Genomic DNA, 16864 nt, shown 5'->3' with positions numbered 1-16864 from the left:
TGTGTCTCGCCGTCAGGGGACTTCAAGTTACTGTATGGATCCTCCCGCGTAATACATTTTACTCCTGAAGTTAATATAAGCTACTGCAGCAAAAGTAACATATTAACATAAAAAAAATCGATAAACAAATGCTTCTAAGCTGCTCTTCCCAATCTAATATGAAGCAACAACAACCACCACCAGTGGTGCATTTCCCTGTTGAATCCTTTTCCCGATCTCCATGTCCAGCCCTGTGTCCTGCATCAGGTAATCTAGTCTCTTATTTTTATACAGCTAGAACACAAAATTTCACCAATAGAGAAGTTTTATCAAGAAATAAATTACATTTCTAAAGCTTTAATAGAATCAAAGTGACAAATTTCTTCGGCAATTTACCATCCAAATCAGCAAAAAGTGCTCGTTATTTTATATGTCTTTTCCAGAGAAGGTACCATCGGCCTAGCAATGGTACCAATTAACAATCCTGACAATCAAAACAAGCATGAGTTTCAAGTTTCAAAACACACAGTACAATACCTAATAATTAAAAAGGCACTAATATATACATTCAGATAATACAAACCGGTAGGGTTTCCAGGATTGATGACAACAATTGCCCGGGGCTGGCAGACTTTACGAGCTTCGTCAACAGCTCTTTTCAGCTCCTTCATATCAAGACCCCAACCATTCTCCTCATCCAGATAATAGCCAATCTGTACAGACAAACAAAACTATTTCATAAAATGAAGAACTATTCTAAGCAGAAACATTTAACGAGAAGCAGAATGAAATTTTGTTCCTTAATCATTAGTACTTTGTCATTATTTCAAAAATACAGTACTACTGTTGTTTGAGTCATCAGATCATAGACTGGTTTGACGCAGCTCTCCATGCCACCCTATCAAGTGGCTACGTAGCTACTGCATCCTACATCTGCTCTAATCTGCTTGTCATATTCATACCTTGGTCTACCCCTACCATTCCTACCACCTATACTTCCTTCAGAAACCAACTGAATAAGTCCTGGGTGTGTTAAGATGTGTCCTATCATTCTACCTCTTCTTCTCATCAAATTTAGCCAAATCGATCTCCTCTCACCAGTTCGATTCAGTATCTCTTCATTCATGATTCGATCTATCCATCTCACCTTCAGCATTCTTCTGAAACACCACATGTCCAAAGCTTCTATTCTCTTTCTTTCTGAGCTAGTTATCGTCCATGTTTCACTTCCACACAATGCCACGATCCAGATGAGAAGTCTTCAGAAACATCTTTCTAATTCTTATATCAATGTTTGAAGTGAGCGAATTTCTTTTCTTAAGAAAGCTCTTCGTGCTTGTGTTAGTCTGCATTTTATGTCCTCCTTACTTCTGACATCGTTAGTTATTTTACTACCCAAGTAACAATATTCATCTACTTCCTTTACGACTTCATTTTCTAATATTTCCTGCATCACCTGCCTTCCTTCAACTGCACTCAATTACTTTTGTCTTGGACTTATTTATGTTCATCTTGTACCCCTTACCCAAGACTTCATCCGTACCATTCAGCAACTTCGAGATCTTCTGCAGTCTCAGATAAAATAACAAAACCATCAGCAAATCTCAAGGTTATGATTTCCTCTCCTTGGATTGTGATTCCCTTTTCAAATTCTTCTTTGATTTCCTTTACTGCCTGTTCTATGCAAACAGTGAGAAGGATGGGGACAAACTGCAGCCTTGCCTCACTTGCTTCTGGATTGCTGCTGCTTTTTCACAGCCCTCGATTCTTATCCCTGCAGACAGATTTTGATACAGATTGTAGATAATTATTCGTTCTCGGTATCTCATCCCAATCACCTTCAGAATCTTAAATAGCTTGGTCAAATCAACATTATCAAATGCCATTCCTAGATCTACGAATGCCATATACGTGGGCTTGTCCTTCTTAATTCAAACCTCTAAGATCAGACGTACAGTCAGGATTGCTTTCCATGTTCCTACATTTCTTCTGAAGCCAAATTGATCTTCTCCCAACTCAGCTCCAACTTGTCTTTCCATTTTTCTGTAAATAATACGTGTTAGAATTTTGCAGGCATGAGATACTAAATTAATGGTGAAAAGTGAAAATCCACAGCCTGTTTCCAGTCATTCCACCGGATCAAGAATGGGACGAATGAAGCCCCCATCTAGTGGCGAGGGCAGGAAATGTGCCAGCTGCCAAAACCTGTAGCACTAATCTAATGGTGCGGTAGTTCTCACTTGTCAGCACAGGCTTTCCTGGGAATAGGTATAACAACATTCTGCCAAAAATCAGATAGCACTTCTCCCATCTCATACATCTTACACACTAAATGGAATAACATTGACATGCTATCTCCTAAGGCTGTCAGTAATTCAGAGGGAATATAATCAATTCCAGGTGCCTTGTTCCTATTTAGGTCTCTCACAGCTCTATCAAACTCTGACCTAAAAATTGGGTCCCCCATTTCATCAGCACCAACAGCCTGTTCTTGTTCCAGAACCAAATCAGCGACATCTTTACATTCATACAACTGTCTGATTTGTTTCTGCCACCCTTCTGTTTTGTCTTCTTTCCCTAGAACTGGCTTTCCATCTGAGCTCTTAATATTCATACACCTAGATTTCTTTTCTCCAAAGGTTTCCTTGATTTTCCTGTATGCAACATCTACCTTTCCTAGGACCATACAATCTTCGACATCCTTGCACTTGCACTTCTCCTTCATCCATTATTCCTTAGCTACCTTGCACTTTCTATCTACTTCATTCTTTAATCGTCTGTATTCCTTTCTGCCCTCTTCATTTCTAGCATTCTTATATTTTCATCGTTCATCAATCAGGTCTAGTATCTCCCGAGTTATCCACTGATTCTTAGTTGATCTTTTCTTCCTTGCTAACATTCTTCAGCAGCCCTACTGACTTCACTTTTCATGACTATCCACTCTTCCTCTATTGTAATTCCTTCAGCCTTTTCATTTAGTCCTTGTGCAACATGTACCTTGAAACAATCCCTCACACTCTTTTCTTTCAACTTGTCTAGATCCCATCTTCTTGCATTCCTTCCTTTCTTCAATTTCTTTAACTTCAGATGGCATTTCATGACCAAAAGTTGTGGTCAGAGTCCATGTCTGCTCCTGGGCAAGTTTTGCAATCCAACACCTGGTTTCTGAATCTCTGCCTAATCATAACAAAGTCTATTTGATACCTTCCAGTGTCTCCAGGTCTCGTCCACATATACACTGACTGACAGAGCAAATGCAACACCAAGAAGGAGTGGTCAGAACTTTATGCCAATTGCAGGGTAGACTGACGTCACTGAGGTATGCTCATGATGTGAAATGCGCCGCTGTGCTGCGCACGTAGCGAACGATAAATGGCACACGGCGTTGGCGAATGGCCCACTTCGTACCGTGATTTCTCAGCCGACAGTCATTGTAGAACGTGTTGTCGTGTGCCACAGGACACGTGTACAGCTACGAATGCCAGGCCGCCGTCAACGGAGGCATTTCCAGCAGACAGACGACTTTACGAGGGGTATGGTGATCGGGCTGAGAAGGGCAGGTTGGTCGCTTCGTCAAATCGCAGCCGATACCCATAGGGATGTGTCCACGGTGCAGCGCCTGTGGCGAAGATGGTTGGCACAGGGACATGTGGCACGTGCGAGGGGTCCAGGCGCAGCCCGAGTGACGTCAGCACGCGAGGATCGGCACATCCGCCGCCAAGCGGTGGCAGCGCCGCACGCCACGTCAACCGCCATTCTTCAGCATGTGCAAGACACCCTGGCTGTTGCTGTTCCAATATCGACCAGAACAATTTCCCGTCGATTGGTTGAAGGAGGCCTGCACTCCCGGCGTCCGCTCAGAAGACTACCATTGACTCCACAGCATAGACGTGCACGCCTGGCATGGTGCAGGGCTAGAGCGACTTGGATGAGGGAATGGCGGAACGTCGTGTTCTCCGATGAGTCACGCTTCTGTTCTGTCAGTGATAGTCACCGCAGACGAGTGTGGCGTCGGCGTGGAGAAAGGTCAAATCCGGCAGTAACTGTGGAGCGCCCTACCGCTAGACAACGCGGCATCATGGTTTGGGGCGCTATTGCGTATGATTCCACGTCACCTCTAGTGCGTATTCAAGGCACGTTAAATGCCCACCGCTACGTGCAGCATGTGCTGCGGCTGGTGGCACTCCCGTACCTTCAGGGGCTGCCCAATGCTCTGTTTCAGCAGGATAATGCCCGCCCACACACTGCTCGCATCTCCCAACAGGCTCTACGAGGTGTACAGATGCTTCCGTGGCCAGCGTACTCTCGGGATCTCTCACCAATCGAACACGTGTGGGATCTCATTGGACGCCGTTTGCAAACTCTGCCCCAGCCTCGTACGGACGACCAACTGTGGCAAATGGTTGACAGAGAATGGAGAACCATCCCTCAGGACACCATCCGCACTCTTATTGACTCTGTACCTCGACGTGTTTCTGCGTGCATCGCCGCTCGCGGTGGTCCTACATCCTACTGAGTCAATGCCGTGCGCATTGTGTAACCTGCATATCGGTTTGAAATAAACATCAATTATTCGTCCGTGCCGTCTCTGTTTTTTCCCCAACTTTCATCCCTTTCGAACCACTCCTTCTTGGTGTTGCATTTGCTCTGTCAGTCAGTGTACATCCGTTGTTTGTGGTGTATGAACCAAGTACTGGCAAGGGCTAAATTATGTTCAGTGCAGAATTCAACCAGCCGAGTTCCTCTTTCATTTGTTTGTCCCAATGTGAATTCGCCTACTGTATTACCTTCTCTTCCTTGGCCTACTACTGCATTCCAGTCTCCCATCACAATTACATTCTCATCACCTTTTACATATTGTATTAAATCTTCTATCTCTTCATATATTTTTTCAATTTCCTCATCATCCACTGAACTAGTAGGCATATAGACCTGCACTATTGTGGAGGGCATTTGTTTGGTGTATCTTGAAGACAATGATTCTTTCACTATGCTGGTCGTAGTAGTTTACCCACTGCCCTGTTTCCTTATTCATTATTAAACCAAATCCTGCATTTCACTGGTTTGATTTTGTGTTGATAATTCTGTAGTCGCCTGACCAAAAATCCTGTTCTTCCTGCCAACGTACTACACTTATACCACCTACATCTAATTTTAGTCTATCCATCTCCCTTTTCAGATTCTCTAACCTACCACAACGAATCAAACTTCTAACATTCCACACTCTGACTCTCAGAATGTCAGTATCCATCTTCCTGATGATTGCCCCCTTTCGTGTAGTCCCCACCCGGAGATTCGAATGGGGGACTGGTTTACCTCCAGAATATTTTACCTGGGAGGAAGCTATCATCAGTACAACATTCATACACCGAGAGCTGCATGTCCTTGTGAGTTAGTTACGGCTGTAGTTTCCCGTCGCTTTCAGCCATGTAGCAGTATCAACACCTAAGCCATGTTGAATATTATTACAAGGCCATATCAGTCAATCATCTATACCGCAGCCCTTGCAACTTCCGAAAGCCTACTACCCTCCATTTGATGAACCATTTGTTAGTCTGGTCTCTCAACAGATACCCATCCGATATGGTTGCACCTGCGGCTCGGCTATCTACTTCATTGGGACGCGCAGGCCTGCTCACTGCGGCGAGGTCACCTGGTTCGCAGAGGAAGAAATGCAGTACTAAGTATTCAATACACAACTGAGTATTATGGTAAATATACAGTTTCAGGATTAGGATTTCTGCAAATGTAACACCCCAGCCCCCCAACAAAGAAAGAAGTTCCTTGAAAATATGTTTACCATAATTCATAAATGAATTACAGAGATGTCCAGTAATTCCTAAGTGCTTTTTGACAGGTTCACTGTATGTCTGAGCATTGTGTGGGCAATTAAATCATTTGAAAAAACCCCACCAAATATTGAAAAGAACTACATTAGTTCATTTTGCTGTCACTCTCTAGATGTGATCAGAGGAAAGTGAGGGTTCATAACGTGTTTAGAATATGGAGGAACCAATCTTGCATTCCTGATGTGTGCTGCTGTTCAGTGAAAGAGGAATATCTCTGTGCTGATAAATCATCATCATCATTTTCCTGTATGAAGACGTGGAGATTGTCCTTGTCATTTTGTTTTCACGTTTCTCCTTGTTCCCCATTCTGTTTCTCTCTCTTCCCATGCTGATCGGTTATTGTTTTTATATTATTTTGTGTTACTTTATATATATATATGGCCAATTCCAGGTGTCGCGTGTTTACATTATTGTACATTTCTTTTTAACATATATATGAAACTTCCTATCCAAACAAATTGAGATTTATGCATAATGACGTCTAGATGATACTTTATAACCCCCACAAATTTCACTGTTGTAAACCTGATGTATGCGATTTTATAAAATTTTAAACGCAGCGATCGGTGTTTGCATGGAATGGACTTTTAGCTTCACATACCTTTACGTTTTTTCAAAATTCTGCGATTTGTGGTAACTTCTTTTGGTAATGTTAAGATATTGTTTACAAGAAAGACAAAGGTACATTTTGTGGGGAAAAAAAACCCAAACAAACGTGTAAGTTGCATAATGTCTGCGTAATATAAACAAAGGCAATTGTCGCGGGATTACACACGCAAATCAGTGCTATGGCGACATGGCATGAGGGGCTAATAAATTGCGTATCAAATACGATCACTGGATGATAAAATGTGTATTTAATATCGCAATAAGTAATAATAAAGAAGGGGCGTGATGGAGCAGTGGTCAAACTGCTTGCAACCATCAAGACGGACTGAGTTCGAGTCCCGATTAATGCACGTGTGATTTTCGAGGTGAAAGTCACGTCCGGTGGTTCGGATTTTGTGCAAAAAATGAGGTCCCATAGCTTATGATAGCGAGATTATCGGTTACGCAAAACTACAAGCTTCCTTCCTCCCATTAATAATAATAATAATAATAATAATAATAATAATAATAATAATAATAATAATAATAATAATAATAATAATAATAATAATCTCTATATTGTACCGGTTACGACCTGTACATGCCGTATCTTTTGGCTATTAATTGTACTTCTTCGTCACTCAAGACGTTCCGAGCGAACTTCGTTTGTTTACGTTCGGAGGAGCGAACAGGCGAGCCAACGATAGCTGTGTGTGTGAAGTAGCTACAGGGACAATATAAACTACCCGCCTGACGCCACTTGTAGCCTGCATGACATTCCATTGAAAATAATTCAAAACTTCTCTAATAGTAATAGCAGCGACTGAGCGATATGTCATTTTGAAGAGGATAACATAAACGTCTCAAATTGCAAATCTCAAGGAAATCCGTCGAGGGTTTCGTGAGATAATCAGCCTCAAGAGATCGCGTTATCTGTTGACGTAGGAGCCCCAAACTGAATATAAGGAGAGCTCACTTTACCCAGATCAGACAGTCATAGCTGGGTGTTAAGCCTGACTCTCCATGCTGCAGTGTTCGTCGAAGTGCTGACAGAGTCTACCTTCGAATATTCAAAGTCTTCATGTGGGACTTGAACTCTGACAGTCGTGTTGAACTTATCAATTGTGCGCATGTGAACTCTAATGTATAACAAAGTCTTCATAATGGACATTGAGTCTATCAATCAAGTTTAACTTATAATCTGTGCATGTATTGGAACTCTGATTATGACAAGTCGTGTATTGGACTTAGGTGACAACAGTCAAGTTGGACTTATATTCTGTGCGCATGTAGAAACTTCTCGATGAAACTTACTTTTGTTCTTGTAGAACTGAGTTTATTACCACGTTACCTGTGTGCAACTTAGCATCTGAACAAACATAATTCATTTCAATGCGACACTACTACGTTATACTATTAACTGTGACATTTTGTTAAATCTCAGTCAGCATAATTGCATTGGGATTTAGAGTGTTTATGAAAGTGTTCGAACTTCCACAAGAGTGTTAATTCAAGTGATTACCATAATCGTGTGCTACGACACCAAGGTTTCACTCCAAACTCAAACTGTTTTCTCTACTCAATTCAAACAAAATTGTGTATCATTTCTTCTGAACAGTGTGTAAATTATTTGTGTGTGACTGACAGCAGTGTCTTTGATAAACTCTCGAACAGTCACCTATTTTATTTAATGTCAAGAGCGCCTAACAACGAACTGTGCCTTCATTTCAACCTTATTTCTTCGTCAAAGTGTTTAGTATTGTTGCATGACTGACAGCAGTGTCTTTGATAAACTCTAGAGCAGTCATACATTTATTTCAATGTTAAGTGCTCCTTTATTTAGTGTAAAATCACCACGAACTGTGCTAAGTGCGTAAACAATTTTCATTTTCATTATTTCCATTCATGAACTGTGCTTTATTTTTTTCCAATCTCGATGCTACCCGCATCTTCATCTTTAGTGAACTTATAAATTCTATCTACAAGATTAAGAGTGAATTCGACTGTATATCACAACCACATTAAACGAAACAGTGCTGTTAAACCAAAGTCTCGGGGGACTGTGTAAATTTGGACACTCGTGTAAATTATGTGACGAGTGATTACCCCGCAACATCGTCGGAGAGCTTCAGAGAACGTCGGAGATCGTCCAAACCGTCAAAAGTTCGAGACTCAAACCATATCAAACTGACCTGCGTGTTCCGGCCTTATCTCAACGTAATATTGGCAAACTGCAGAACGTGTTCCAGCCACGTTCAGCCTGGTGAACTGGGAGAACGGCTCATCAAAGGGCGATGTTGAAGACAGCAACTATCAACAATAAGGTGATGTGCACTTTAAAACGCATTTTCTGAATAAAAAAACTATTATTCAATCTATTTAAAAATTTTCTTGTAGATCGCCTCCTGTACCATGCCCTAGCTAGTAACTACCCAGAATTACCCTGAGACCTACTTCGTGCTAACTTTAATATTAATTCATAAAGTTGGGCTATTTTACTGGTACAATATATATAAAACTAGCAAGATACCCGTGCTTCGCTACGGTATTATACTGAAATTTATAATTGAATGCTTATTTTTATATATAATCCATCAAATTCCCGATCTGACTTGTTTTCTGAGACAATCCGCCATAATTCGCGATCCGACTCATTTTCTAATAGATTACGGCAAGTTTCCTCACATTTTTCAATCTTTCCTTCCAGCAATCGATTTCGTACTTCCCGGGCTAGGTTCAGGTATTCCACCCCGTCAGTTGTGTCCCTAAATCCCTGCCATCTTTTCCTATAAGCATTTTTAATACGGATCAAATCCTTGAGGAGATCCGGCGTGGTGTTGTCTTGGATGCCTTGGCGGTACTAAACCCGCGGTCGGACTGCATTCATAGTCATTACCCGTCCAGGACCCATTTCCAGCATGGTCCGCACATTTGACGACGTTCCAGAACATTGTTGTAGTAGTAGTAGTAGTAGTAGTAGTAGTAGTAGTTGTTGTTATTTATTATTATTATTATTATTATTATAGATGTTCTGGACCCCATAGCAAGATGCAAGACCGTTACTTGGCGGTAAATTACATCTTCTGCCATTGTCATTGTTGACAATGTGACCAGTACCATTGTCGCGCGTAGGAAAGTGCGCGGGATTTCTGGCGATTATTCCGTGCATTATTGACCTTATTATAGAGGTGAACAATTTGACAGTCAATCTCATTCCTATCGTTTATTTCAAACATGTTTAAATTTTTATTTATATGCTAGGAGAATCTACTGTAATCTAAGAACGTTCTCCGAGGGAAAATATGGCTCTTGAAAACGAACCCCAGAAAGATTAAAAATGGTCTGTTTATGATCACAATAAGTACATCAAAAATCTACAGCCTGTTTCCAGTCATTCGACAGGGTTAGGAATGGAATGAATAAAGCCCCCATCTAGCGGCGACAATAGGAATTGTGCCGGCTGCCGAAGCCTGTCGCACTACTCTGGGGCAATGATTAATGAATGACAAATGAAATGAAATGATATTGGACAGTGTTGCTGGAATGAATGATGACAGGGAAAACCGGAGTATCCAGAGAAAAACCTGTGCTGCCTCAGTTTTGTCCAGCACGAATGTCACATGGAGTGACTGGGATCTGAACCACGGAACCCAGCTGCGAGAGGCCAGCGCGCTGCCATCTGAGCAACGGAGGCTCTTTATAAGTACATTATGAACAGTAAAATCAATTGACCTCACCTCTTTTTAAACCCCATCGCCGTTAAGTTCTTTAACACACACCCCCCTCCCAAAAATAAAAGAAAGCGTGTTTCTTTATGTTTAAAGGAGATTCCAAATACCAATGTTCACGTCTACTACCCTCAGTTTTGAGATAAATGTATCCCCGTAAAAATAATTTACTTTTTTCTAACTTCCTTTCACCCCCCCCCCCCTCCTAAGTGAATTTTCTGGAAAAAACACTTGTTTCTTTAATAGTAAAGGATCTTCTAAATTCCAATTATCATGACTCTAACTTCAGTTTTTGATTTATGTGTCCTCATGAAAGGAATTCAATTTTTTTTTCGAACCCGCCCCCCCAAGATTGGTTCCCCCCAAAACGCGTTTTTCTTTGTTTTTAAAGGAGATCCAAATACCAATGGTCACGTCTGTAACAACTTTAGTTTTTATTAGATGTATGTATTATCATACAATTAAGTCAATTTTTCAATTCATTCACCCCCCCCCCCACCTTTCATTGGATTTTCCGAGAATACGTGTTTTTTTTTTTTTTTTACTTTTAAAGCAGATTCCAAATATCGAATTTCACGTCCGTAACATCTTCATTTTTGAGATATCAGTAGCCTAATTAAGATAATTCAACACCATTTTCAGTCACTTTTACCCCCCCCCCCTCCAACCAAGTGGTATTTCCGAAAACTAAAAATACACGTTTCTTTATTTTTGATAGAGATAAAAAATACCATTTTTCACTTCTGTAACATGTTAAGTTTTTGTGATATAACTTACTGTAGAAATTCTCATTTTAAAATTTCACCCCCTTTTTAGTTCCCCTTAAGTGGAGTTTCCAAAAGCAAATGACCTATGTTTCTTTACATTTACAGGAGATTCCAAATGCCACTTTTTACATCTGTAACATTTAACATTGCTCAGATATTCTGTAGATATAGTCTTCCAAAAAATTCACTGCAAATTGTCACTCCTGTTTAACCGCCATTAATTGGATTTTCCAAAAACAAAAAAAAAAAACGCGTTTATTGTTAAAGGAGATCCCATATACAAATTTTCAGTTCTGTACTATCTTCAGTTTCTGAGATATAAGTATCCTCATTAAAGGCATTCAACCCATTTTCACCCCTTTTTACCCCTCCTATTGGGATTTTCCAAAAACAAAAAATACACGTTTCCTTATTTTTAAAGTTGATTTTAAATACCAATTTTACATCTGTATACTTTTAAACTTTTAAGATGTAGATACACTCATTTTAAAAATTCACCCCCTTTTCACCCCCCATTATTTGGATTTTCCAAAAACGAAAAAATGCCTGTTTCTTTATTTTTAAGGTAGATTCCAAATACCAATTTTCAGGTCTGTAATATCTTCAGGTTCTGAAATATAAGTAGCCTCATTAAAGGCATTCAACCCATTTTTCACCCTTTTCCACCCTTCCAATTGGGATTTTCCAAAAACAAAATTATACGCCATTCTTTATTTTTAAAGGAGATTCTGAATACCAATTTTTACGTCTATAAAGTTGAAAAGTTTTGAGATATAGATACACTCATTTTAACAATTCACCCCCCCCTCCCCATGAATTGGATTTTCCAAAAACAAAAAAAATATGTGTTCCTTGATTTTTAAGAGAGATCAAAAGTACCAATTTTCAGGTCTGTAATATCTTCAGTTTCTGAGATATAAGTATCCTCATTAAAGGCATTCAACCCATTTTTCACCCCTCCTATTGGGAGTTTCCGAAAACATAGAATGCGCGTTTCTTTATTTTTAAAGGAGATTCTAAATACCAATTTCTACGCCTGTAAACTTTTACAGTTTTGAGATATAGATACACTCATTTTAAAAATTCACCCCCCCCTTTTCACCCTCCATTATTTGGATTTTCCAAAAACAAAAAAAATGTGTTTCTTTATTTTTAATGGAGGTTTCAAATTTTTATTTTCATGACTGTAACATCTTCAGTTTTTGAGATATGTCTCCTCATAAAAGGCGTTCAACATATTCCCCCCCCATTTTCATCCCCCTTCATGGAATTTTACGAAAACAAAAAAATACGTGTTTCTTTATTTTTAAACCACATTCCAAATACCAATTTTTAATACTCTCAACCTTTAAGTTTTTGAGATATAGATACCCTCATTTTAAAAATTAACCCCCCTTTTCACCCCCTTAGCGACGGAATATCCAAAAATCCTCCCTCAGCGAGCACCTACGTTGTACTACAAATGTATCCTCAAAATTTAATTTCATTATGTCCAGTAGTTTTGGCTCGGTGATGATGAATCAGTCAGTCAGTCAGTCAGTCAGTCAGTCAGGACAAGTTATTTTATATATATAGATAGATAACATGTCCTGACTGACTGATTCATCATCACAGAGCCAAAACTACTGGACATAATGAAATGAAATTATGCGGATAAGAGCCAAAACTACTGGACATAAAGAAATGAAATTATGAGGATACATTTATATTACAATGTAAGTGCTCGCTAAGGGAGGATCGTTGGATATTCTGTTGCTAAGGGGGTGTAAAGGTTTTTTTTTTTTTAAATTAGTGTATCTGCATCTCCAAACTTTACAAGTTTACAGATATAAAAATTGGTAATTAGAATTTCCTTTAAAAATAAAGAAACATGTATTTTTTGTTTTTAGAAAATCCCACTAGGAGGGGTGAAAATGGGTTTTAAAAAAGGGGGCTGAAGGCCTTTAATGAGGATACTTACATCCCAGAAACTGAAGATATTACAGACCTGAAAATTGGTATCTGGAATCTCCTTTAAAATAAAAAGAAACACATTTTTTTTTTTTTTTTTTTGGAAAAAACAATTAATGGGGGTTCAAATGGAGTGACAAATGGGGTGAATTTTTGGAATGACTATATCTACAGTATATCTCAGAAATGTAAAATGTTACAGATGTAAAAATTAGTATTTGGAATCTCCTGTAAAAGTAAAGAAACATAGGTGATTTGTTTTTGGAAACTAAAAAGCGGGTGAAATTTTAAAATGAGCATTTCTACAGTATATCTCAAAAAACCTAACATTTTACAGAAGTGAAAAATGGTATTTTTATCTCTATACAATGTAGGTGGTTGCTAAGGGAGGATTTTTGGATATTCCATCACTAAGGGGGTGAAAAGGGGGTGAAAAGGGGGTGAATTTTTAAAATAAGTGTATCTGTATCTCAAAACTTTAAAAGTTTACAGATGTAAAAATTGGTATTTAGAATCTCCTTTAAAAATAAAGAAACAAGTATTTTTTCCCCAGAAAATCCCACTAGGAGGGGTGGAAAAGGGTGAAAAATTGGTTGAATGCCTTTAATGAGGATACTTATATCTCAAACTGAAGATATTACAGACCTGAAAATTGGTATTTGGAATCTCCTTTAAAAATAAAGATAAAAATAAAGAAACAAGTATTTTTTCTTACTGAGAAATCCAATTAATGGGGGTTAAACAGGAGTGACAAATGGGGTGAATTTTTAGAAAGACAATATCTACGTATATCTCAGAAACGTAAAATGTTATGGACGTAAAAATTGGTATTTGGAATCTCCTGTAAATGTAAAAAAACATAGGCGATTTGCTTTCGGAAACTCCACTTAAGGGGAATTAAAAAGAGGGCAAAATTTTAAAATGAGCATGTCTACAGTATCTCTCAAACTTAACATGTTACAGAAATTAAAAATGGTATTTCTTATCTCTATTAAAAATAAAGAAACATGTATTTTTTGTTTTCAGAAAAAAACATTTGGGTGGGGGTAAAAATGACTGAAAATGTGGTTGATTTCTTTTTATTAGGATACTGATATCTCAAAAACTAAAGATGTTACAGACATGAAATTTGGTATTCGGAATCTCCTTTAAAAATGAAGATATATATATATATATATATATATATATATATTATCTCAAAAACGAAAGATGTTGCAGATGTGAAAATTGGTAATTGGAATCTGCTTTAAAGTAAAGAAACACGTATTCCTTTGATTTGGGAATATCCAATGAAGAGGGTGTGTGTGTGTGTGTGTGTGTGTGTGTGTGTGTGTGTGTGTGTGTGTGAAAGAACTGAAAAAATTATTGAATTAATTGTATGAGGATACTTACATCTAATAAAAACTAAAGTTGTTAGAGACGTGAACATTGGTATTTGGATCTCCTTTAAAAACAAAGAAAAACACATTTTTGGAGGAAAATCATCTTGGGGCAGGGGTGAAAAGGAGTTGAATTCTTTTTATGAGGACACATATCTCAAAAACTGAAGACGATACAGTCATGATAATTGGTATTTAGAAGATCTTTTACTAATAAAGAAACAAGGAAGTGAGAAAAGTGAATATACTTTATAGGGATACTTATATCTCAAAACTGAAGGTAACAGACATGAACATTGGTATTTGGAACCTCCTTTAAACATAAAGAAACACGCCTTCCATTTTGGGGGAGGGGTGAGGGAGAATCAATTTAACGGCGGTGGGGTGAAAAAGGGAGTTGAGACCAATTGACTTTACTGTTCATAATGTACTTGATTCTGATCATAAACCGATCATTTTTAATCTTGACTGGGTTTGTTTTCAAGAGCCACCTTTTCTTTTGGAGAACTTAAAGTTACATTACAATAGATTCTCCTGGCATATAAGTAAAAATTTATTCACATCTGAAATAAACTATAGGAATGATACTGACCGGGCGATTGTTCACCTCTATAATAAGGTCAATAATGTACGGAAGTATAACATTTGTATCGCCAGAAATCCCGTGCACTTGCCTACGCGTGATAATGGTGCTGGTCACATTGTCAGCAATGCTGCGGGATCCAGACCATCAATAATAATAATAATAATAATAATAATAATAATAATAATAATAATAATAATAATAATAATAATAATAATAATGTTCTGAACCGTCGTCAAAATGTACAGACAGCACTGGAAACAGGTCCTGGCTGGGTAATGACTACAAATGCAGTCTGGCCGAGGGACCGCCAAGGCACCCAAGACGACACCATGCCGGATCTCCTCAAGGATTTGATCCATATTAAAATTGCTTATTGGAAAAGATGTCAAAGATTTAGTTACCCAACTGACCGGGCAGAATACCTGGAGCTAGCCCGGGAAGTACAAAATCGATTGCTGCGAAGAAAGATTGAAAAATGGGACAAACTTTGCCTCAGATCGCAAATTTTAGCAGATTATATATAAAATGTTAAGCATTCAATAATAAATTTCGGTATAATACCATAGCAAAGCATGGGTATCTTGTCAGTAATGCATATAACCATTGTACCTTTGCTGACAAGATGTATTGTTTATAGTGCACTATGTCTGCTGGTATTGGCTAGAATAAATTTGTTACTTTCATTGACCTGTCTCAGTCTCATCCTTGGCTTTGACAATATGAAAGTGACCAAGGTATGCAGCCAGTCCCGTTTTGAATGGTGTGAAAATGTCGCTCATAGGGTCAGTTGGCGCATGCATTTCAGTGGGCTTGGCAGACTGATATGTAATAGCAACGTCTGGCTCAGTGAGGAAAGCAACAGGAAACTACCTCACTCCTCATTTTCCTAGTATGCCTCTTCTGTGATGCCTAGGCCATATATGACAGCTGTTGGCAGTGCTGTTGAGCATCAAACCAGCCTTCGGGCTGAATACTCAACATACAACATATAAACATCGAATTTTCAGTCGCTTGTTTTTTTCTGTACTTCGAAAACTTTGCTTTGCATTCTCTTAATAAATGTGTGTTTCATAAACAAGGGACATGGTTTTACTGGTTTTTCAAAGCACTCTTGAACTTTGCCAGATTCTTGAATTTGAGATATGTGATTTTCAGCATCACTTTGCCACTGGTACCACTTTATTTCATCTCCAGCATTTTCCTCTGTTGGTGAATATTTTAAAATATTTTTAGAGCAAGTATTACATTCACCAGTTGTATGGTGGGAATGTTAAATCCTTCTTTATTTAAAGCATCAATCAACAAACGAAAATTTTCATGCTGCTTGCACAGGCACACATTTCTTGGAGTTTGATGTTGCAGAGAAATATACTCTGGTCGAAGTCCACAAAAAGAAGACCGACGGATTGCGTGATGTGGGTATTTTTGTTTAAAAGTTCATATGTCTCTTGCATTGTGACACACATGAATCTTCATGTTGTTTTAATTTTTGTCCAGAACTGTCCTTTGCGGAGATAAATCTCTTACTCGAGGAGATGGCCAACTGATATCATTCCGATTGAGAAATTCAAGAACTTCTTGATTTGGAAGTGAAGACTTCCTGCGCTTGCCGGAGGTAGATAAACTTGCACCAAATTCTGCACTCAGCACAGAAACAACTTTCCGTTTCTTCCGCAGACTCACTGGTAAAGCCTGCTCCAAACACTTTACAGCTTTCTCCAATATTTGTATGCATTTATAAGCAGATGTTGGCGTACTCGGCTTTACAATCGATGTTGATGGACTTGTAGATCAGGAAGTAACTGTTGATAAGCCCTGAAGTTTCTTCTGAGCTCTGTGTTTCTTCACCAATTCTTGTACCTGTTGAGGGCGTACGCGTAACTAAGCCTTTTCCTTGCATGCCTTTCCTTTTCCTTTTTTCCTCATCATTCTTTTTCTTCTCATGATACCGTTTACAATGTTCCTTGTGAGTAAGTGGCATTAAAAATCACCTCATTTTGAACACTAATTGCTATTCTAAAATACATCCTATACGAGT

General features: G+C 38.7%; 1 protein-coding gene across 1 annotated transcript in view; it reads right to left on the bottom strand.

Moving 5' to 3' along the window:
• Positions 1–16864, bottom strand: part of LOC136864690 (alanine aminotransferase 1) — a 129146-nt gene that overhangs the window by 56810 nt on the left and 55472 nt on the right. The window contains exon 6 of the mRNA XM_067142003.2: positions 563–692. Within this exon, the coding sequence (XP_066998104.1) occupies positions 563–692 (130 nt within the window). The remainder of the gene's footprint in view (positions 1–562; positions 693–16864) is intronic.

This window comes from Anabrus simplex, chromosome 2 (genome assembly GCF_040414725.1).
Source record: "Anabrus simplex isolate iqAnaSimp1 chromosome 2, ASM4041472v1, whole genome shotgun sequence".
NCBI classification, from domain to species: domain Eukaryota; kingdom Metazoa; phylum Arthropoda; class Insecta; order Orthoptera; family Tettigoniidae; genus Anabrus; species Anabrus simplex.
Note: the sequence above shows the minus strand (reverse complement) of the source record. Positions and strands in the feature narration are given on the sequence as shown.